Source organism: Rhinoderma darwinii, chromosome 1 (assembly GCF_050947455.1).
Source record: "Rhinoderma darwinii isolate aRhiDar2 chromosome 1, aRhiDar2.hap1, whole genome shotgun sequence".
NCBI lineage: Eukaryota > Metazoa > Chordata > Amphibia > Anura > Rhinodermatidae > Rhinoderma > Rhinoderma darwinii.
In genome coordinates, this window is record NC_134687.1 from 608,711,463 (window position 1) to 608,737,398 (window position 25,936).

The 25,936-nt window shown below is 44.2% G+C and overlaps 1 protein-coding gene across 3 annotated transcripts in view; it reads right to left on the reverse strand.

Annotated features, from left to right (window-relative positions):
* Positions 1-25,936, reverse strand: part of NEDD4L (NEDD4 like E3 ubiquitin protein ligase) — a 328,543-nt gene that overhangs the window by 174,902 nt on the left and 127,705 nt on the right. For all 3 annotated transcript variants that reach the window (XM_075841150.1, XM_075841171.1, XM_075841160.1), the window contains exon 3: positions 10,278-10,359. In XM_075841150.1, the coding sequence (XP_075697265.1) occupies positions 10,278-10,359 (82 nt within the window). The remainder of the gene's footprint in view (positions 1-10,277; positions 10,360-25,936) is intronic.

Below are 25,936 nucleotides of genomic sequence, written 5' to 3' on the forward strand. Positions count from 1 at the left end.
ATGTCATTTATTGTTATATTTTATTTTTATTTATTTTTTGTGACACATGTATGATGACTGATGATGTGTTATTTGATCCTACCTTCCTCCTTTCTTCTTGTTGTTATCCGTGTGCCGACACGAGGATCCGGGCGCTATCTACGACACACAGGAGTGTGTCAGGTGAGCTGGAGGTTCTCTCCCTATCTTTACTTGGTATGTTCACACGATAGACTAAAAACATCTGAAAATACATCTTGAAAACAGCTCCTGGTTTTCAGACGTTTGTGCCACTCGCGATTTTTACGGCCGTTTTGAGAGCTGTTTTCAATAGAGTCTATGAAAAATGGCTCCAAAAACGTCCCAAGAAGTGACCTGCACTTCTTGTTCGCGGGCGTTTTTTTACGCAGCAGTTTTTCAAAACGGCCACGGAAAAAAACGGCCCGTCGCAACAGAACGCCGCTTTTCCCATTGAAATCAATGGCCAGATGTTTGGAGGCGTTCTGCTTCCGATTTTTTGGCCGTTTTTCGGTGTTTACGGCCGTGTGAACATACCCTAATACTATAGCAGAGCAGGAAACTATCCGCTTTCTGCTCTGCCATTTACTCCACCTGGGAGCAAAATCCCTGGCTAAGGCTATGTTCACACGGAGTATTTTGCAGGAGGAATATCTGCCTCAAAATTCCGTTTGGAAGTTTGTGGCAGATTTTCCTCTCCCTGCACGCCGATTTTCGCGGAGTTTTTCGCCCGCGGCCATTGAGCGCCGCGGGCATAAAACACCGCGAAATACGCTCTCTCTGCCTCCCATTGAAGTCAATGGGAGGTCAGAGGCGGAAGCGCCCGAAGATAGGGCATGTCGCTTCTTTTTCCAGCGAGGCAGTTTTACTGCTCGCGGGAAAAAGACGCCGACGCCTCCCATTGAAATCAATGGGAGGCATTTTCGGGCCGTTTTTGCCGAGTTTTGCGACGCGGTTTCCGTGTCAAAAAACTCGGCAAAATACTCTGTGTGAACATAGCCTTAAGCATTGCCGACGCCCTGGCTGGGGATTCTGCTGCAGGAGGTGCCACTGACATCACTGCCCTTATATAGACAGCAAAGTCAGGGCTCGCTCTATGAACTGAATTCCTAGCCAGTGCGTCAGCAACGCTTTGGCCGGGAAACCCGGCGCTCCAGGAGTAGCCCGACTTCACTGTCCATATAAAAGGCGGGGGGGCAGCGCGTGGCAACATCTACAGGGGGGCAGAGAGCGGCAACATCTACAGGGGGGCAGAGCGCGGCAACATCTACAGGGGGGCAGAGCGCGGCAACATCTACTGGGGGGCAGAGCGCGGCAACATCTACTGGGGGGCAGAGCGCGGCAACATCTACTGGGGGGCAGAGCGCGGCAACATCTACTGGGGGGCAGAGCGCGGCAACATCTACTGGGGGGCAGAGCGCGGCAACATCTACTGGGGGGCAGAGCGCGGCAACATCTACTGGGGGGCAGAGCGCGCCAACATCTACTGGGGGCAGCGCGCGCCAATGTCTACTGGGGGCAGCGCGCGCCAATATCTACGCTGGTTTTTATGCTACCAGTAGTGGTCAGCACATATCACCTAGCCCTAGTGACAAAGTGAGACATCACCTGCCTGTAAAAAACAGATAAGCAGGATACATACCAACCACCATATTAGTTGTCAGCCAAACTAGTGAAAGAATCTGGTTAGGTTTTTTTGTATGCAGAAATGCTGGAAAACCACGCCCATCCGATAAACCACGCCCCATAAGACACACCCACTAAAGACACCACACCCTAAGTGGCCCTGGAAAAACAATTCAAATATTTGCATTTGTGTATATATATATATATATATATATATATATATATATATATATATATATATATATATATATATATTTTTGCAACAAAAATAAAATGTAATGCGTTTTATTCCACCTTTCGCTCTAAGGCCTCATGCACACGGCCGTGATTTCCGGGTCGACCGGCCACGGAGTGACAGCTGCTCGCCGTTCGCAAATCGCGGGATGTGCACATGGCCGCGGCCATTATTTTCAATGAGCCCGGTGGAAACCATGGTCGTGCGCATGGCCCCATAGGAATGAATGGGGCCGCATTTCTCCCGTGGATTTTCGGGGAAATTGCGGCCGCAAAAGCACGTTCGTGTGCACGGGGCCTTAGAATTTCTACCAGAAAATAGGGAGGGAGGGACAAGTCACGGCCAAAAGAGGGTGAAGCCTTCACCACTTCAGATTTTAAACACCAAGGGGGAGGGCAAACCGGGAGGGCAAACCCACCCATCACCACCTCACACTGTCTCATCACATAAGACCCTTCATCCATTGGCCAAAAACTAAGCCGTCCCGTAGCCTAGCTAGAGCTAATTAACCCCTTATATGCCTCCCAGTCTCGGGTCCAGTGGCTATATGCCTGAGGGCCTACAATATGGCGCTGCAAGGAGCACAATATGGTAGCAGGTGGAGTGCCTACAGCTCCATAGTATGGAGTCGCAAAGCCTCCTGCGCAGTTAACTATAGCCCTATGTAAAACCGCAGATCAGTCTGTTATATCACTATGAGCTGTGCAAATGACAAACTCACCTGCTCAGCTGTTACTACCTGTACCTAAATGTTTTAGTATGTGTATTTTTGCATAGGTGGTGTGTGTCTATTGAGTACATTTGATAGGAGACTCGCCTATCTTTTGAGCCTATCGTACAGGTGTAGCATAAAAGGTCGACTTGTAGAATATGTAACATATAGGAGTGTGTTCACACATCAAGGTCAATTTGCATTAGTTAGTCACCAATTTCGCAAAACAGTCCCATAAATATAGCAATAATGCAGTTTATAATTATTCAAATATTCAGATTTTGCATATATATTAGCGCCCGCACTGTGCCGATACATCTTTGTGCGTTTGCTTCACAAAGGATTTCCATCTGTACATTTACTTTGTCAGGAGGTGCAGACCAGCCATATTAGTAGAGTTCTCCTTTAAGAATATTAGAAGAAGTCACGTAAACAGCAATGTAAAATACAGAGAAAGACGAGAGGACAAATAATAAAAGGATTCCGGCAGCACAAAGCATTCCTGTATCGGTGCCAGGAGGCAGCTAGCCTGATAACAGGGAACAATATTTAATCTTGTTCTCTGCTCTCATTCCAACCCTTCCTGCCTACAGTATTCCGGTTCTACGTCAATGAATTCTAAACATTGTATAATGACGAGTTCTGTAACTTCCTATTATACTCTGTGTCCCAATTCCTCACCATGTTCAAGATCTCTGCTTTTGGTCAGTGGATGGAAACATTGTTTACATTCTGAGCAGAGGCGTAGCTAGGGGGGTTTAGCACAGGGTGAGGGGGGGGGGACTGGGGGACAAAACACATCTGAGTGGGCCCTAACCCTGTGCGCTCCCCACACAGTATAAGGAACCCTTCTGTGCTCCACATAGTATAATGCCCCTATAGCTGCCCCACACAGGATAATGCCCCTGTGGTTGCCCTACACAGGATAATGCTCCCATAGCTGCGCCCACATGGTATAATGACCCCTACACAGTATAATGACCCCTTAGTGCCACCCACACTGTATAATGACCCCTTAGTGGCCTCCACACAGCATAATGCCCCTATACCTGTCCCCACACCGTATAATGCCCATATAGTGCCTCTCATACAGTATAATTCCCCCCTAGCTGACCCACAAAGTATAATGCCCCATAGCTGAATAATGCTCCTATAGCTGCCTGCATACAGTAAAATGCCCCATAGATGCCCTCTACAGTATAATGCCCCCATAGCTGCTCCGATACAGTATAATGCCCCATAGCTGCCTTCATACAGTATAATGCCCTAATAACTGCCCTCACTGTATAATACCCCCATAGATGTCCTACACCGTATAATGCCTCCAAAGCTGCCCAAATAGAGTAAATTCCCTATTGCAGCTCCCCATAACCAGTACAATGCCCCTTTAGCTGCCACCACACAGTATAGTGCCTAATAAAAAAATGATAAAATAAACATTGACCTATCCCGTTACCATGACAAGCAGAGGAGATCCCTCTGCTCCTCCGCTTTGTGCAGTGTGTGGTTCTGCGCAGACAGGCGGGATGAGGTCACTACATCGCGCCTGACTGTCGCGGAAGGAGCTGTGGGCAAACCGGGACAAACCGCTGAGGGACCGGCCATGGGCCCCACAACCGCCCCCCCCCCCCCCCCCCGGCTAGCTACGCCACTGCTTCTGAGGCTAGAAACCAGCAAAGACCTAATACACACGGCCGCAACTTTGATCCGCAATTCCGGACCGTAATTGCAGATCAAAATGCTGATCCATTAATTTCTATGGCCCACATACACCTTTCCCGTATATTTATGGGAAGGTGTCCGGGCCGTAGAAATTACCTGTAAAAAATAGGACATGTCCTCTTTTTGGATTTTACGGACCTTGCTCTCATATTTTATATCGGGAACACAGCCCGCAAATGCTGGTGACTGTCCGCGGCCGGCCATAGCCGTAATCAAGGACCGCGATTACAGGCACGGCCGTGTGCAGTGGGCCTCACAGCTGAGGGTTTTTGTTACAATGTATCCAGTCTAGACAATCCCCTGTGAGCTTAACAATATCAGCAGCACAAATCTCTCTCCTGTTCAGTTTGCTACAATGTATCGGTGCAGGTGTGGCCCTGTTAAATGGGTTGTCCAGTCAGAAGAAATTGATGGCCTATCGTCAGGATAGGCCATCAACATCTGAACGGTGGGGGTCCGACCCCCGACACCCCCGCTGATTTGAAGGGATGGGACACTAGTACGAGCGCGGCTTTCCCTTCATTACGGTCACTGCTCGTACTTTGAATTGCTGACACTTGTATTGGCGGTTCACAGTATTACAGCCTTCATGAATGGGAGAAGGCTGTAATACAGTGAACCGCCGCTAAAAATGTGTTGGCAATTTACAGTACGAGCAGATAAGAAATGAAGGGGGAAGTAGTGCGTGTACAAGCGCCGCGGCCCCTTCAAACCAGCTGATCGGCAGAGGTGACGAAAGTCGGACCCCGACAGATCATATATTGATGGCCTATCTTGAGGATAGGCCGTTAATTTTTTTTGGACTGGAAAACCCCTTCATCGTCACAAAATTACCAGCGTATACGCTAAATGTATCCATAGGACTCTTTTGGCCTCTGTCAAGCTATTATAACTTTATTCTGCAGCATGGAATAGCGTAGTAGACTATACAAAAGGTAAACAGTTATAAAATATATATATATATATATATATATATATATATATGCCACGCGGTATACATTTTTTTTTACAAAGGGAGAATATTAGCGAGGTATCCCACTTAACGTCTATACAGTGGAATAAGAATTCCATCAAAGGGATATATCAGAAGATCTTCCCGATATATACCTCTAACGCAGTCTCTTAACATGATGTGAACATGGCCTGAAATTCAGCTTGGAGTCCAGGTTATGTACAGAGGATTGTCTAGACTGGATTCCCATTCACTGACAGCAAGCATAGATCCTACAGATGGCAAGGAATTGAACCAGAAATGATATTAGAAAGTTGAATTATTGTTTATTATACAAGGATTAAGCTTTATTTACATACAGCCAGAAAACCCCTTTTACCTCAATGTGAGGTCAGAGTCAACTAGTTCAACCGGTCCAAGACTCTACGGAGGAGAGAAATAATAAACTGCAGCAACCTAGAGAAATAATGCAAGCAATAAAATATTCTTATCAAGCGTCGTATAATCAAGTGCACACAGTCGTCCTCACCCCTTTACATTGGGTACAGCTGATATTCTGGCTATGACCAGAACCAACCCTAGCAGCTGGTATAGTCTGGAAACAGACAATACAGGGAGAGCACTTCTTGGGTCAATGGTTATATTATATGGATAACTGCAGCGGAAGACAAACCTAGTAAACAAAGACGCACATGATCTATACACAACGCACAATCAATCACTAAACTGGTACATAAAACATAACAGCGTAAAATGCACCTAGAGAGACCAGGGCTAACTATCCTTAACACTTTCATGACCATTATACTGCATGTAACATCCCCTTCTGTAAGTCAATAACAATCACTTTATGTCACAGATGGAAAAAAAAAACAAAAAAAAACAAAAAAAAACGCACAACTAGAGGAAAATACTTATTGATATCCTGTTGTGACCATAGAGAGCACCAACATATTCCACAGCAATGTACACATAGTTGTTACTCACATCGGCCCCTGTCCTAAATGGGGCTCACATTCTTATTTCCCTATGCCACACTAGGGCTAATACTGTGGCTAGTAACTACCGCGATACACAGTGGCCAGGAATTACCGCAAATGTGTGTATTATGAGGTTCTGCAGCAGCTGAAGTGTGTATTATGAGGTTCTACAGTAACTAAAATGTGTTCGGAGGTTCTGCAGCAGCTGAGATGGGTATCATAAGGTTCTGTAGCAGCTGAGTTGTGCATTATGAGGTTCTGCAGCAGCTGAGATGGGTATCATAAGGTTCTGTAGCAGCTGAGTTGTGCATTATGAGGTTCTGCAGCAGCTGAGATGGGTATCATAAGGTTCTGTAGCAGCTGAGTTGTGCATTATGAGGTTCTGCAGCAGCTGAGATGGGTATCATAAGGTTCTGTAGCAGCTGAGTTGTGCATTATGAGGTTCTGCAGCAGCTGAGATGGGTATCATAAGGTTCTGTAGCAGCGGAGTTGTGCATTATGAGGTTCAGCAGCAGCTGAGATGGGTATCATAAGGTTCTGTAGCAGCGGAGTTGTGCATTATGAGGTTCAGCAGCAGCAAGGACACAATGTATAATATATACTACAGTGGCAAAAAAACACCTTTTTAAATAGAGAGATAGCAATTTATACCAGTTAATCAGTGGTTGGCACAGGAGAAGGTGCCTCCTATAAAGTAATTGCTAACAGACGGCTTCTGCAGGAAGAGATAAGCAGCACCTATATAACACCGCTTATCTCCATTTAATGGTCAGGTTCTGACATCACAAAATGTGATCCTTATACAATTATTATTTACAGACATTGCTTTTGATAATATATTTTAATTTTCACATCGCTTACTACTGTCCTTATACACGAGCGGAGAGTATGACAATAGTCCAACTCTCATAGCGTCTCCTGGAAAAAAGGGAGATCTCCCAGACTGCAAATCTCCAAAGTGCCAGGATGTTTTCTATGGGGTCACCCAGGAGTAAAGGAGGACTGCCATAACATGGAGACGGGAGTATATGGTCTGGGGTCTTTATTAACCCCTTAAGAACGCGGCCAATTTGAGTTTAATTTTTGTATTTTCCTCCCCGCCTTCCAAAAGCTGTAACTCTTATTTCTTCGTCGACAAAGCCGTATGAGGGCTTGTTTTTTGCGGGACAAGTTGTAGTTTTTCATGGCCTCATTTATTGTACCGCATAATGTACTGGGAAGCTGAAAATAATTATTTGTGGGGTGAAATGAGCAAAAAACTGCAATTATGCCATTATTTTGGGGGGGGGGGGGGGGTTTGCTTTTACAGCGTGCATCAGGCGGTAAAAACGACATGTTCACCTTATTCTACAGGTTGATACGATTACGGCGATAACAAACTTATGTCTTTTGTTTTATGTTTTACCACTTTTAGGAAAATAAGACTATTTGCTAGCAAGAAAAAAAAAATTATGTTTTGTGTCGCCATTTTCTGAGAGCCACAACTTTTTTTTTTTTTCATCAATTTAGCGGTGTGAGGGCTTTCATTTTGCGGGCTGTAGTTTTCACCTATACCATTTTGGGTTCCGACTTTTTGATCACTATTTATAAAATTATTATTTTATATACCTAAGGTGACCAAAAAGTAGCAATATATATATATTTTTTTATGGCGTTCACCGAGCGGGTCAAACAACGCTACATTGTCATAGTTCGGACCTTTACGGACGCGACAATACCAGTTCTGTTACGTTTTATGTTTTTAACATTGCTTTAGGGAAAAAAATTGGAAAAGGGGGGTTATTTTAATCTTTTTTTTTGGAACATTAAGAGGAACATTCTGTGTTTTACTTTTTTTTATTAGTCCCCCTGGGGGACCTGAACAAGCGATCATTGGATCACTTGCATGATATACTGCAGCGGAAAATACGCAGCAGAATACAGTAGTAGCAAAGTGGGTGAGATTTAACAACATCCACACGCTGTGTGAAATTTCCGACCAGAAATTTACCTGCGGTGTGTATTTTTTGTGCCGCAGAATGTCAATTCCTGCTGCGGAAAGTGGACTGAATTGCTGCGTTTTTCAGAGGAGCGGTCACCACCTCCCAACATTGTGAAAAACGCAGCAAAATACGCACCCGTACCTGCAGTAAGAAACGCAGGAAATGGAGCAGTTTTTCAGCAACGGAAATGCTGCTCGTTTCTGCAGAATTGCAACAGAAACTTTCGGCAGCAATTCCATTACGTATGGATACGCCCTAACACAGCCGTCACCCGCTGACTATGAAATGCGCAGATCCTGTGAGCGCGCTCCATACTTTGCATGATAATGCATGAAAGGGATTAAGCAAGAAAGCGTGTGGACTTAGCTCTGTATTAAGGGGGTCTGGTTTGTGGTCAGTATTGGGGGGGTCTGGTGTGGAGTCAGCATTAAGTTGGGGTTTGGTCTGAGGTCTGTATTAGGTGGGCTCGTCTGAGGTTTGTATGAATGGTGGTCTGGGGTCTGTATTAGGTGGGCTCTGGTCTGAGGTGTGTATTAAGGGTGGTCTGGGTCTGTATTAGTTTAAGGGATCTGGGTTGTCTTTATTTAGGGGGTGTGCATTTTCTAGGGGACTGGTTTGAGTTCTGTATTTATTTAGGGGGTCTGGTTGGTTGCCTGTATTAGTTTAGGGGGCCTGTATTCATATTATGGTGTTATGATGGGGGTCATATGCACTTTATGCTATTCATATGCCATAGGTTGGGGTGAGTCCTATATAAAAACAGGCAGGGCATAAGGAAATATATATATATATACACACACGCCACTTTCACAATCTCCCAGATGTCCCTTGGCAAGTATTGTTGAAGCTGAACCGCATAGGGAGAGCTTCAGGGACTGCAGGGAAGAGGAGGAAGAGGGGTGAATAAGTTGTAAAAATTCCCAGGAGCGGGATTGGGCTAAGGAGTGAAATGGGGGAGTGGCTATAAGGGATATAGGGTGGAGTTCAAGGGCACAGCCCCCCCCCCTTACCTTCCGCTGCAGCGTGAAGTAACACCCTCCCGCCCTCCCTGTGGTTTATGACACACGGCGGTTTATGGCTCGGTTATCTGGTATGGTTGTTTCGGTTTCTGTTTTCTTTTAGTGCAGATGTCACAGCTGGCGGAGCTATGGTCTTGAAGGCGGAATAGGACACCCACTGCTGGGCAGCGGATGGTGCGTCACAGAAAATAAGGGAGGATACAAAATTCGCTAACTATGCCTTCAGGCCAATTGTTTACAAATTACTTGTGTATATTAAATAAAGCGGTGGCCATGCCCTAAATTTACCATAAAGTCGTGTCTAAGGCTATGTTCACACGGAGTATTTTGGGGGAGGAATATCTGCCTCAAAATTCCGTTTGGAACTTTGAGGCAGATTTTCCTCTCCCTGCACGCCGATTTTCGCGCCGTTTTTCGCCCGCGGCCATTGAGCACTGCGGGCATAAAACAGCGCGAAATACGCTTTTTCTGCCTCCCATTGAAGTCAATGGGAGGTCAGAGGCGGAAGCGCCCGAAGATAGGGCATGTCGCTTCTTTTTCCCGCGAGGCAGTTTTACTGCTCGCGGGAAAAAAGACGCCGACGCCTCCCATTGAAATCAATGGGAGGCATTTTCGGGCCGTTTTTTGCCAAGTTTTGCGCACCGGTTTCCGCGTCAAAAAACTCGGCAAAATACCCCGTGTGAACATAGCCTTAGTCGTTATTTATTTCGTTTAAGTAATGGAGCGGATGGGGTCAAGAGCATACAAAAGTGTGGAGTTTCCATGCAGTTCGCCATGGCATAGCCCAACAACACCTATTCACAATCCAACTGTCTGTGGTAAGAAGATGATTGGTTCCAATCCATGGAAATGTGTTCCTTCAGTATATTATACATATATAAACCTTATGATCACATCACTCAGTAGGATAACGTCAACGATTGTAGATTTCATTAAACCCCCTTTACTGATGAGCGTCCCAATTGTAAGGAATATCAGATTGCTGGTTTTATGCGAGATCAACACTAGTCATACAATCATCTTCCTGTAACACACATTCATTATCAGCTTACCTTCTTTATAGTCTTAGTTTGCACCAATGCAAGATCTCGGTTTTCATCGGCAACATACAGGGACAATTTCACGTAAGGATCACTGCAAAAGAAAAGCGCACAATGTGAGGAAATTTTCTCCTGTGGCTTCTTACAAAAAATGGGAATACAATGCTTTCTAGTGCGCTCTGCAGTGCTGTAAATTGATAACTACTGTGTCTTTCTAAGAGAAATCCTAAGGGTTCAAGTGGTGGTGCATCAGCAATGCCAGCCCCACCAGTGCTTCAGTGCCAGAGGCTGTGGGCAAAGAATTGTATTGGGGGCTTCAACATTTTTTTTGGAAAGAGGATAAAAGGAGGTGGAAAATATTTAAAAAAAATAAAGATTACAAAAAAACGCAAGTCTTTCAAATCTAAAATGCACAAATGACAGTACCAGACAGCATTAAAATAATATCCTCTTAAACAATATATTGTACCCGACCGGGCTCAAATGATACACCCTACAGGGCTCAAATGATACACCCTACAGGGCTCAGACAATACTCCCTACAGCGCTCAGATAATACTCCCTACAGGGCTCAAATGATACACCCTACAGCGCTCAGATAATACTCCCTACAGCGCTCAGATAATACTCCCTACAGCGCTCAGATAATACACCCTACAGCGCTCAGATAATACACCCTACAGCGCTCAGATAATACTCCCTACAGCGCTCAGATAATACTCCCTACAGCGCTCAGATAATACTCCCTACAGCGCTCAGATAATACTCCCTACAGGGCTCAGATAATACTCCCTACAGGGCTCAGATAATACTCCCTACAGCGCTCAGATAATACTCCCTACAGGGCTCAGATAATACACTCCCTACAGCGCTCAGATAATACACCCTACAGCGCTCAGATAATACTCCCTACAGCGCTCAGATAATACACCCTACAGCGCTCAGATAATACACCCTACAGCGCTCAGATAATACACTCTATACAGTGCTCAGATAATTCTCCCTACAGTGCTCAGATAATACTCCCTACAGTGCTCAGATAATACACTCTATACAGTGCTCAGATAATACTCCCTACAGTGCTCAGATAATACTCCCTACAGTGCTCAGATAATACTCCCTACAGTGCTCAGATAATACTCCCTACATTGCTCAGATAATACACTCTATACAGTGCTCAGATTATACTCCCTACAGCGCTCAGATAATACTCCCTACAGCGCTCAGATAATACTCCCTACAGCGCTCAGATAATACTCCCTACAGCGCTCAGATAATACTCCCTACAGTGCTCAGATAATACTCCCTACAGTGCTCAGATAATACTCCCTACAGTGCTCAGATAATACTCCCTACAGTGCTCAGATAATACTCCCTACAGTGCTCAGATAATACTCCCTACAGAGCTCAGATAATACTCCCTACAGTGCTCAGATAATACTCCCTACAGGGCTCAGATAATACTCCCTACAGCGCTCAGATAATACTCCCTACAGTGCTCAGATAATACTCCCTACAGTGCTCAGATAATACTCCCTACAGTGCTCAGATAATACTCCCTACAGTGCTCAGATAATACTCCCTACAGTGCTCAGATAATACACTCCCTACAGGGCTCAGATAATACACTCCCTACAGGGCTCAGATAATACTCCCTACAGGGCTCAGATAATACTCCCTACAGGGCTCAGATAATACTCCCTACAGTGCTCAGATACTGCTCCCTACAGGGCTCAGATAATACTCCCTACAGGGCTCAGATAATATTACCCTACAGTGCTCAGATAATACTCCCTACAGGGCTCAGATAATACTCCCTACAGGGCTCAGATACTGCTCCCTACAGTGCTCAGATACTGCTCCCTACAGTGCTCAGATAATACTCCCTACAGTGCTCAGATAATACTCCCTACAGTGCTCAGATAATACTCCCTACAGTGCTCAGATAATACTCCCTACAGGGCTCAGATAATACTCCCTACAGGGCTCAGATACTGCTCCCTACAGTGCTCAGATACTGCTCCCTACAGTGCTCAGATAATACTCCCTACAGTGCTCAGATAATACTCCCTACAGTGCTCAGATAATACTCCCTACAGGGCTCAGATAATACTCCCTACAGGGCTCAGATAATACTCCCTACAGGGCTCAGATACTGCTCCCTACAGTGCTCAGATACTGCTCCCTACAGTGCTCAGATACTGCTCCCTACAGTGCTCAGATAATACTCCCTACAGTGCTCAGATAATACTCCCTACAGTGCTCAGATAATACTCCCTACAGTGCTCAGATAATACTCCCTACAGTGCTCAGATAATACTCCCTACAGTGCTCAGATAATACTCCCTACAGTGCTCAGATAATACTCCCTACAGTGCTCAGATAATACTCCCTACAGTGCTCAGATAATACTCCCTACAGTGGTCAATATTATAAAATACAATGCTCAGATAAAACCGCCCTACAGGGCACAAAAATAGTACACCCTACAGTGCTCAGATAATACTACCCTACAGGGCTAAAATAATGCAACCATAATAGCTCGATTTATACACCCTGCAAAGCTCTAATATCACAGACAGTGCTCAGATAATGCATAAATAATAATGTCATACACTGAAAATAAACCAGTGCTTTACAATGCCAAGATAACACGATCATTGTTGTGTCCAGTCTAAACAATCTTTCCTGAGTTCAAGAGCTATTGATGCATTGTAACAAACCATCAGGACAGGAGAGAGATTTGTGTTGCCGTGTTTAAAGGGGTTGTCCCCTACCAGACAACTGATGACCTACCCACCGGATAGGTCATCAGTATATCATCGGTGCGGGTCTGACACCCGGAGCCGCACCGATCAGCTGCCTGCGGGCACCGGATGTCATTGCACAGTATGCAATTTACGGAGCATAGCTACTGTGCTGCTGAACTGCAGCTCTGCTCTTATTCACTTGAATAGGAGCAGACCTGCGGTACTGCAGCTTGGCCGCTATTCCGTGACTGGAGCCATCTCCTTCGGTATGGACGTCCAGTGCACGGAGGCAGCCGGGAGTAGCTGATCGGTGCAGGGAGCGGGTGTTGGACCTCCACCGATCATATACTGATGACCTATCCTGTGAATATGAAAAATATAAAATTCTGTAAAGGGTTCCAACCTCAATGTAAATAATGAAGGTTTCTATTCACTGACAGGAAGGAGCCATCTTGAAAATATTGAGGAATTGAAATGAAGTATATTAGAAAGTTACAGAACTTTTCATTCTACAATAATGAAGCTTTATTTACATAAATCAGGCAGTAATAAACACGAACTTTAATCCAAATAGTCAATACTCTCTGTATATCACACTAGCACGCAACATATTTATTAAAAACAAAATCTCTTGCGTTGCGAATATTATTATTTCAAAAGGATTCATTCATTATACACCCAGGAATGTGCGCAATGTTTGTTTTCGGCAGGCTCGGCTCCTGAGGGCAGCAATTAGCTCCATGTTTGACTTCATAACATTTCTATCACGTCTCAATGGCTTTCCGGCAACTGCTTGTAGTTGACAGAGCAGAATTTTAAGGAGATTTACCCTGAGCGGTCCACCTACATCTAGCGGCAGCAAGCGCGAGCCAGGCGTCTGCTCGCCCAGCACGGGCAGCAATTAACTCGCCCTGCCTAACACCGAACGTGGCAGGGTAACACATAGTGTAGAGACAAAACATGATGTGCAGATGAAGCAGAGCCAAATTTGTAGTTTAAGTCTTTGAAGCTGAATAGTTTGCGCACTGTGAATGTATTAGGTTTATTAGGATTAGGACTACTTGCAGTCCTGTGTAAAACCACAGAGAACACATTTTGATATCTCCATGAGCGGTGCCAAATGAAACACTCAGCTCTGCTATGTCTGAAGTGATCCTATATGTGTAAACACACACAGGGATGAAGACCAGTGACACTGCCATTCAAGGGGTTGTCAACTAATACAGCCCTTTCCATATGCCCTGCTAGGGCACATGGACATCATAGAAGGGGCATCTGCCCAGGACTCATCAATGGACCACACCGTGAAGCGGCCCACAATCTAGCAGACCCAGCCCATCCAGGTCTCTACTGCCACAGGGGAAACATATGGTGGGCCGCAACTTTAATAGCCATAACCAGACGGATCCACAACCATCCCAATGGACGACCGTCGTCGTTTCACAAAAGGGGTTATTTTCATGAGACAACTCCTTAAAATAATACCTTATATATGGAATTTAATGATGTCATTTAGGTCACATGACTCATTCTTATGAACCAGAATATAAAAAACTGATGACGCTATCCTGCACAATTACCAAATGTAAAGAAATCACCGAGCCTCATGTATAAATAATGCCCGTGGTGCCCGTACTAATGCAAAATATATAAACGCATTCTGAGACCATCAATAAAAGGGTATACACACTATTGCAACTCGTTTTATTAATTGCTCCAATGCATCAACTTTGCAAATAGTCTTTTAAGGCCTCATGCACACATCCTTCACCGTTTTCACGTCCGTTTAAAACGGATCCGTGTGTCCGTTGTGACATCCCTGTGGTTTCCGATTCCGTTTTAAACGGAAGTTGTGCTTCCGTTTGTCTTCCGTTTGAAACGGTCCCTTAAAATACATCTTGTGTGTTGAATACAGAGAACCTTGGCACACCCTGCCATTGCTTGGCAACGGATACGTGAAAAACTGATTGTGTTGACGGACCCATAGGCTTAAATGGGCGAGACGGACACCGGACAAAAGTAGGACCTATCCTATTTTTGACGGAACGGCCACACGGTTCCGTTAAAACAACGATGTGCGTAGCCCCATAAAAATGAATGTGTCAGTGTGCTAAAAAAAAAATGGATAGAACCATGAAGAAAATAACTAAAGTGGGCATGAAGCCTTAGACCTCATGCACATATCCGTTGCCCATCGTACCGCCGCTAATGACGGATCCGTGAAACACTGACCGCACACGGATGGCTTCTGTTTCAACAGACCAAACGAATGAAATGGCAGGCTCCCTTGGACACAGAAAATGAAGGCCCTTTTACACTGGCCGATAAGAGGCCGGTGCAGCAAGCGCTGAGACATCGTTGATCGGCGCTTGTTTGCTCCAGTTACACAGAGCTATGAATGGGGACGAGCGGTCGTTACTCCGTCCCCATCCATTATATCGTGTCGGCAGCGCGTCTTCCTGTTTAGGAGATGTGCGGCCGACGACGACATTTCACTTTTTTAAAACGATACGACCAGCAGATCGTGCGTTTGCTCATTCATCTTCTGATCGCTGCCCTGTTTACACAGGGCAATTATCAGCAACGAGCGTTCTATGAACGCTGGTCTGCCCGATAATCGTCCTGTATAAAACCCCCTTTAGTTACTTCTATGGAGGGGGTACGGAAGTCACAATATCACAATCTGCATGTCTGAGTGTTAGGTCTTGTTCGCACAATGCACTCGCTGCAGATTTTGCATGCACTTTTTAAGCCCAAATCAGTAATGGATCTATGAGAGGAGACCTATAAGGCCTTCCTTTATGTATTTCTTCTGTTTAGGTTCCATTCCAAAATACATGCAAAATCTGCAGCAAGTCTGCACTGTGTGGACAAGGCCTAAGGCGGAGTTCACATATCGCGGCTTTGTCACAGATTTTCACTGCACATTTTACCCTTGGCAATGCAAAAGGCTAAGATCTGCGTCACATCCGCAACAAAATATGCGACAAATCCATGACGTGTGAACTCAGCCTTAGGCTAGATTTACACAAATGTGTTTTTCACGTCCGAGGTGCCGGTCCCATTTTCACGGATCCCCATAGACTTGAGCCTATGAAGGGATCCACGAAAACGAAAAATAGGACAGGTTCTATTTTTCAAGGGACCCTTGACACGGTCCGTTGGAACAACGGCCGTGTGAACAGCTCCATTAAAAAAACATGTCTGTGTGACGGCCATGGTTTCAACAGACGTCAAACGGATGTATTCAACGCTTGTGTGAATAAGGCCTTAGTGTTCGTATGTGTGGCTATGATATCGCTTTCCGTTGTCACAATTTAAAGTAATATTCCCAGAATCTACAATTATTACCTATCCACAGCATAGGTGAGAATTTTCTGATCTCTAGGGCCCCAACCCTGGGACACCCACCTGTCATGAAAACAGGAGTCCAGAATCAGTGTTCCTCAATTTTCTGATCGCTAGGGGCCCCAAACCTTGGACACCCACCGCTCATGAAAACGGGGGTCCAGAACTAGTGTTCCTCCTCACTGCTCGACTATAGCGAGGAGAACATTGAAGGGAGTGGCAGTCGAGCAAGCGCACTGCTGCTCCATTCAGAGTCTAGGGGAACGATGGAAACAGCCGAGTACAGGGAACGGCTGTTTTCGTCAGCCCCATATAGACAATGAATGGAGTGGCAGGCACATGCTCGATCGCCGCTCTATTTAAGCTCCTCCTCACTGCATGGGGTGCCGTGAGAAGGAACGGGTGTTCTTATAACTGTCCATATGTGGCGCATTCTGTGCAATACATGGATGTCCGGAACATCGCACAGACAGTGGGAGGGGAACCATGCACGGCTATAAGCGCCGCTGCTATGTTTACAGGCAGTGGTTCTCAGGTTAATGGACGACCAGAAGGGGGGGGGGGGCTCATCATTTTTATTACAAGTATTAGGAAAGGCCTGGTACTCTTCATGATTTAGTAAACTAGATAAAGACAAAAGCTCAGAAAACCCCTTTCAGAGGAGCTTTATTCTAAACTTTACTATGATGACCCAAAATCGCTGGTTATGCACTCAATGTAGTGGACAGAGCAGGATGGTTTATGACAGAATCTACAACAACCACCCAACAAACCACAACGCCCTGCCCACTGCTATGCAGAGAGCTGCTGCGGATACATAAAATCTATACTGGAGAGCTTCCAGATCCCACGTGGTAATTTCTATGAAGTGAAACAAGCCACAAATGTCACCGTTTACTTACAGTCATGAACTTCTAATGCAGTGGTCTATAACCCGTGTGGTACTACATTCCACAGCAGTCAGAACAACCTAGGAGTTGTAGTTCCCCACCAGCTGGAGAGCCCCTGGTCAGATGTATGCACTCGTCCAGTCCTCACCTTTTGCATTATATTCAGTGGGAACGAGATACGGATTGTAATCCCAATGAACCCGTCTCACGAGAAGAGGGAAGTGTAATTACGTGATACAAAGTGACTCACTATGAGAACTGATGGGGAAATTGTGCTCCACCCTGTCATGATCAGCGATCACCTGCACATACCTGGAGCACAGGGCTGTGTATTCTCTGCAGTGATCCCATACGTAACAATATTAGAGGGGTATGGTAATTTTAATGAAACATCGCCACTCCTATCCATGGACGGTGTCTGGTATTACAGCTCAGCGCCATTTACTTGTATTCTGCAATACCACACAAAGCACATGGACAAAGGTGGCGCTAGTGCTCAAAAAATAAAGCAGTCCCTATCTAGATGCATTTAGATGAAACCTTTCTAGCCATTCCATAAAAATCGCATCAAAAACTTTAAGTGGTTTTACCACAACTTTCAATGTGTTTTTTGCCTGTGCAGTTTTGTAAGAAAATGTATTTCACCTGTAAAAAAAATTTTTAAAAAATTCAGATGAAAATTGCAGCAAAACGCGTGCATTTGCCGGGATTTTTTATTCGTTCTTCACGAAATGGCCAAAAATGGCTGATCTAAATACATCCTTAGTCTTTCTTCGCACACACACTATTTTGTTATTTCTTCTTATTTTTGCTTCTTAAAAAATTGCATACATTTTATGCGTTTTTTACAAGCAATTTTTGGGTGGCGCGAAGCATATCCGTTGAAAGTAGCAGACATTACGATGCGGAAAAAACGCACCATTTCCTGCAGTTTTTACTGCAGAAAGAGTTGGTAACATCGCCTCTGAAAAACGCAGCAATTCAGTCCACTTTCCGCAGCAGGAATTGACATGCTGCGGTCTGAAAAATACGCACCGCAGGTCCATTTCTGCTTGTAATTTTTACATAGCGTGTTTGTTAAATCTCACCCACTTTGCTGCTACTGTATTCTGCTGCGTTTTTTCCGTCCACAATTCCAGACGGAAAATACACAGCAATTCGGCTACGGGTGGATAAGCCCTAAAGGTGAAAAAAAAAAAAAAAAAACACCCCAAAAAAAGATGCTTCATACTTGCCTATTGGACTTATATAAAAAAAAAAATTGACCGCAGAGTTTAAAAAACAAAAAGCAGGAAACAAAAATCCCACCACGAATAATGGCACAAAAAATAAGGCGTTTTAAAAAAAAAAAAAAAACACGGTTTGAAATTGCCCTTAGTCTTTGACCGCATTGTGCGAATATACGCGAAGATTATAAAGATGGCAGCAGCTTGTTAAAGTGTCCGTCCAGTCTCATGTAAATGAAGCTTGATCATGGTATGATGAAAGGTTCTGCAACTTTCACGGTTTCAATTTCCAATGTTTTTAAAAACTTCTGCTTGCAGTCAGGGAATGGGAACATTCTTGATTTGAGGTTAAAAAGGTGTTTGTGTCAAACAGGGCACAGCTCATTACATTGTATCAGAGCTCCCAGTGTTGATGATTTGGACGCGTTTTCAGCCTCTGGGTGTAAACCAGGAACGTTCCCATTTATGGACAGCAAACAGATTTTGAAAATGGTGAGCAATGCCCCATGTATATTAGAAAGTTGCAAATTATTCATTACATAATGGTTTGTCTTTTTTGTTTCTACAGAAGTAAAAAGGGACAAACCGATAAGGCCGCCATTACAATGCCATAGTGGTTGGCTCCTGAACAGCAATTCTCCCTAGCTATGCAGAAATAAGGAAACGGGTGATGGATGACTAATTGACCTTGCCCAATTCAGAATTCAGTAGTCATCCAGATTTTCCAGACACACGTTGCCTCATTAGCCCAATTACAGCAATGTAAGGTCTAATGCACACAACAGTGTTTTTTTTGTCCGTGTGCTATCCACAATGGACCAACGTGCCATGGCCCAAAGCACACGACCGTGTGGGAGCCGTAAAAACTCAGGACATGTCATTTTACTGTCCGTATTTGCGGATCATGTGACCTACTCAAAGGATTACTTTTTTTGCTAATCCATGAATACTACGCAGTACGGAAGGTTTTGTGCAGACAAATGAACCACAAATACAGATAACGACTCGGTGGTTTTGCAAATCGCAAAATCACTACGTTAGTCTCTATTAGACCTAAGCGTGTAGTGTCCAGATACTTTTGCATCTCCCTAGAATTATGGTTGGTATAGATCACTCAGCAGAGTAGAGAAAGGTGACAGCGTTGGACTTGTACATGCTATATATAGATGTGGCCATGGAGTGCCTCAGGGGCATAGTTATAGGGGATGAAGAGGGAGCACGGCCCTATAAAGCTCCTCTGCCATATAAGTTTAGAGGACCGGTTACAGATAGTGCCCTGGGGCCCAGTAACTTGAAGCTATGCCACTGAAAGCCGGTCTTCTGGGTGTGCGACCCAACTCTGCTGAAAGCGGCACCACTTGTAGCCTGGTTCCAAAGGTTTGCGACTACCACAAACCTTAATGAAGTAGCAGAATTTAGCCATTATATGGCAGGGTTAGCTCATACCTCCCAACTATCCCAGATTCAGCGGGACAGTCCCGTATTCCAAGCGCTGTCCCTTTCTGCCGGTGGTATGTCCCGGTTTCAAGTGCATCTGCGTCCGCAGGACGCAGAGACAATTGAATCCCATGGTGAAACAGGGGGTTCCCTGCTCCACCATTCACGCAAGCCATGAGCAACTCTGCACAGACAGGCGCGGTGCAGTGACGTCATAGCGCCCGTCCGCCCAGAGCCACTCATAGCACAGACCGGAGGAGCAGAGGGATGTTCTCCACTCGTCGTGGGAAAGAGGTTATGTGAGTAGTTATTTTTTCATTATATTGTATTGGGGGGCAGCAGTGGGGGCATTAAACTGTGTTGGGGCAGTTATTTAGCATTATACTGTGTGGGGCATTATATCGGGGCACTATAATGTATGGGTCATTATGCTGTGTGGGGGCACTATGGGTCATTATGCTGTGTGGGGGCACTATGGGGTCATTATGCTGTGTGGCCGGCACTATGGGGTCATTATGCTGTGTGGCCGGCACTATGGGGTCATTATGCTGTGTGGCCGGCACTATGGGGTCATTATGCTGTGTGGCCGGCACTATGGGGTCATTATGCTGTGTGGCCGGCACTATGGGGTCATTATGCTGTGGAGAGGCACTATGGGGCACCGTGTGGGCTGAATGGGTGTGTATGGCTAGAGGCATTGCTTAACAGGGAAAAAAGTTTCCGTGCTAAGTTGGGAGGTATGGTTAGATGCATGGAGTTATTTGGTCTCTACACGTCAGAGCACTCTATGGCCAAGTCTACATTATGTGGCACTACTACTTATACAGAAACTGTGTGCTATGGAAACTTGTACACTAAATTACCGTACAACATCTGGGTAGGCGCCTACAGAAAGTACCGCACAGAGCACCAACCAATGAATGGCCGTCCAACCCGTTTAAGACGTTGAAAGGTAAGGGCCCCTATGAAACACATCAGATAGATGGAGAGGACAAGATATGGAATCACCCGCCAATAATTTATTCAATAACCAGAATCATTGGCCTGACAGATCACATATATTACATAAAAATGTCACGCAATCCTGGAGCTATTTCTGGAAAACAAGACCTACAAGATACTGTAAAGCACGTTTACCTACTGTAATATTCCACACACTGGCACATTATAATATTCTACACGCTCTACATAACATCACAATTAAAATTCTCCAGGATAAAATTACTGCTTGTGTGACATTGCTATTGGAAATACCCAGGAATGTTGCCAAACTATTAAAACTATTTTTAGAAGAAGAAGTTATCAAAAAGGTTTAATATGAAATGGCACAAATACAGGGTGGGTCTCAACCAGAGGGTCTACATTTGGGCAAACTTAAAAAAAACTTTGTTTGTTTATTGGGTTTTTAAAGTCAAATCCCCTTAGTCTGACAAACAACGATTGAGTATATTACCAGAACCAGTATCGTAGGACAGATTATCAGGTAAGGCCCCCCCTTCACCTCACATTTTTGCTTTGCGTCGGAGGTATACACCTGGAGGATTTCCAATGAACGGTATACAGTCGACGGAAGGCTGCAACGTATCCCAATGTACAAGGGCATACAATGGGATACATCACCCGAACCCCCTGGGCGAAGTGCTACCTGAAGTTCCTAACAGTGAACTTCCCCAGGGCCAACGACTGAGGGCAGAGCGCTTCCAATGTTCTGGCCCAGAACGCATTGAGAAGCGCCGGACAGTGATGTCAGGAGCATCATGACGTATAAGTTTACGCATACCTCTGTCATCCATACACTTCTATGTAAAAAAATATATAATTTATACCGCAGGCTATACATTTAAAAAAAAAAAAATAATCGAAAAAAAGCCCTGAAATTCCACCATTGTTCTATGAGTTTTAAATTCACACCATTCACTGTGCGGCGTAAATACCACATCACCTTAAGGCTTCATTAAGACAAACGGGAATTACGTCCGTGCAACGCGCGTGATTTTCACGCGCGTCGCACGGACCTATATTAGTCTATGGGGCCGTGCGGACATGTGCGTGATTTTTACTCAGCGTGAGTCGGCTGAAAGAAAGTCACGACATGTCCGTTGTTTCAGCGTTTTGCGCGAATCACGCACCCATTGAAGTCAATGGGTGCGTGAAAACCACGCATGCTGCACGGAAGCACAACTGCTGTCAAAAGGATGAATGTAAACAGAAAAGCACATCATATGATGCTGCCACACGGAGCTGTTAAGTGGTTTTTGCACACGCAAAACGCCGCGTTTTTGCGTGCGCAAAAACGCCACGCTCGTGTGAACCCAGCCTAACTATGGGTCAGTACGATTACGACGATACAATATATATGTGGGAGTTTTTTTTGTGTTTTACTACTCTTGCACAATAAAATCTCTATTGAACTAAAATTATTTGTTTTTGCATCGTTGCTTTCCAAGAGCCGTAATTTTTACATTTTTCCGTCAATGTAGAGATATGTGGGCTTGTTTTTGCGGGACAGGACAGTTTTGATTGGTACTATTTTGGGGTACATGGGACTTATGGATTATGACTTAAGGGGGGGGCAATGGAAAATAATAGCAATTTCACCGTTGTTTTTTGTGTTTTTTTTTTTTACGGCGTTCACCTTCGGTTTAAATGGCATGTTAACTCAGTGTAAAACCAACAGGCAATCTATTAAGACGTGCTCCTGGCACGGCCTAATAGGTATATACCCAGGGCAGACCTGGGGGCCTTCATTAGGCCCCCGGCTGCCATGACACCCCATCGGTGGGCCGCAATTGCATTTGCGGACCGCCAATGGGTGAGAGAGGGAGCCCCCTCCCTCTGTAAATGATTTAAATGCCGCAGCCCCTATTGACCGCAGCATTTAACAGGTTAAACGACCGCGATCTAAGTAAACTCTGATCGCTACCATTGGAGGAGGAGACTGGCTGTCAGACAGCCAAGCACCTGTTCCATCCAACTAGGCTGCAGTGAAAAGGTGGCGGACTAGCCTAAGGTCCCATCGTGTCCGCCGTGAAAAGGCATATTAATAGTCACTAGGGGGTTGAAAAAATATACCGACGTATATCAGCCTGACAGAGGCCAAAAGGACACTCTTTTAGTGTCTATGGCCTAATGGAACCCTTTGAACACATTTATTGTGTACATTGGGAACTTTCCCAACATACATAATAAATGTAGGGCACAAACGCAATGTGAAGGGAGCCTGAGATTCAAGTATTGCAAAGTATTGGGTTTGCGTGAAAACTAAAAAATCAGTTCCTGGTTTACTACGAATTTGTGAAAAATGCAAGTAAAGCCAGAGAAGTGTAGTCCTGAATATAAAACATGCTAACTAATGATAATTGTCAGTTTTTCACTGACTGAACTTGGACCAGTTCCCAATAGTGGACTAATGTAAAAAAAAAATATTCCTGGAAAATTATCTTTTTTTTCTTTTTCCAAGACAAATAAACCTACCAGAATACTGCCCCTATGTAAAGAATATAGCTACTATAATACTGCTCCCTATGTACAAGAATATAACTACTATAATACTGCCCCCATATGTACTAGAATATAACTACTATAATACTGCTCCCTATGTACAAGAATATAACTACTATAATACTGCCCCCATATGTACTAGAATATAACTACTATAATACTGCCCCCTATGTACAAGAATATAACTACTGTAATACTACCCCCTATGTACGGGAATATAACTACTATAATACTACCCCCTATGTACGGGAATATAACTACTATAATACTGCCACCTATGTACAAGAATATAACTACTATAACACTGCCCCTATGTACAAGAATATAACTACTATAATACTACCCCCTATGTACAAGAATATAACTACTATAATACTGCCCCCTATGTACTAGAATATAACTACTATAATACTGCCCCCTATGTACAAGAATATAACTACTATAATACTACCCCCTATGTACAGGAATATAACTACTATAATACTGCCCCCTATGTACAGGAATATAACTACTATAATACTGCCTCCTATGTACTAGAATATAACTACTATAATACTACCCCCTATGTACGGGAATATAACTACTATAATACTGCCACCTATGTACAAGAATATAACTACTATAATACTACCCCCTATGTACAAGAATATAACTACTATAATACTTCCCCCTATATAGAAGAATATATCTACTATAATACTGCCTCCTATGTACAAGAATATAACTACTATAATACTGCGCTCTATCTACAAGAATATAACTACTATAATACTGCCCCCTATGTACAAGAATATATCTACTATAATACTGCCTCCTATGTACAAGAATATAACTACTATAATACTGCGCTCTATCTACAAGAATATTACTACTACTATAATACTGCCCCCTATGTACAAGAATATAACTATTATAATACTGCCCCCTATGTACAAGAATATAACTACTATAATACTGCCCCCTATGTACAAGAATATAACTACTATAATACTGCCCCTATGTACAAGAATATATCTAATAAACAGAGTTCTAGAAGCAATAATACACCCCCCCCCCACTTCGCCCAGGAATGCATTGAATGAACTTCACCTTTTATATCGAGTTTATTTGTTGTGATGAACTTGTGACCCTCGGCCAGTAGACGTCATTCATAGCTCCTTTATATTTCAGACGTGTTAAAAGGAGAATTCACATTACAGAATGTCTGTTCAATCTGACCGCTCCACTGTGTGCAAAGCAGAAAGAAATTGTGTAGTTGGAAATGACTTGGTTCAGCCGGCACAAGGTGAGATCGAGCTGTGTGACTCTTTCCACTAGCAAACACTTGCTGATAAATGCCACCTCTGAAGCCAAATCTACAATTGTATCTCCGGCTCCTGCTGCTCAGCTCTGCAGCGGGTTGGCAAAAGATTTTACGTATAAGCGTATTTGAAGGGTAAATCTCTTTAGAGGAAATAAACACTCACTGTGTTCTCCGACCACTTCCACTAGCTCAAAATAAACAAAATCACACAAGACTTGTCCTCTACACGAAGCAACATTTACTCACATTCTGCCAAACTCATAAAGGGAAAGTATAAGAAAATGAAATATTATTCAAATCAGGTTTTTATTATATATAAATATTTAGGTGACTCCATATAAAAATAAAATGGCCACTGGAGAACACACAATAGGCTGACATTTCCGGTTTTCTGCTGCTCACTTTCAGACATTTTCCACAGTGCTGGTTACAGTGACAAACACGTACAATCAGATACAATGTTCCAATATAAACATAAGGAGAGGGGTCATCTGGTCACAATCTTCTCTACAAGGAAAGGGGGTGATACAATAGGAACAAGTGTATTTGTTGTACTACTGAACCATACAATATCCGCGAACATGATGAAATGAATATGCATACATCAGCGCGGTTTAGTAGAGCAGCCATCCAATGACGTTCTCGGTGATTAGAAGGGATATGGGTTTAGATATTGTAAGGCTAGAGGAAGTGGAAACCGCTAAAAGAGGGGAATGAGTGGTATAGTTTATTACCTAGGTATTGAGGTAGGCTTCCTTGAAGAGGTACGGTTTGTAGAGCCTCCTTTCTACACTGGTGTTTAGTCTTGGGGGTTTAGTCACAGAAGAGAATCAGGACTAGAGAAACCTTGGACACAGAGGTGGTGACCACGTGTAACAAGCGTAGTCTGTCCTTAGCAGAGCTGAGTGATAGACAGGTGCAGCAGTACTGAGGGTTTTGAATGTTAGGGTAAGAAGCTTTGCTGTGTAGACTGAGTCACAATGAGCCATCTCATTATCAATAGAGGGCAGGAGGATTTAATGGCAGCTCTATTGTACTGCTGGAGGCCTAAATAAGGCAGGATAGTATAAGGCCCTTTTAAAACGGGCTAATGATCGTGCAAACGAGCGTTCATATGAACCCTCGTTTCCGATCATTGCCCTGTGTGAACAGTGCAACGATCAGCCGATGAACGAGCAAACGCTCTTTCATCGGCTGATCGTATCATTTATACAGC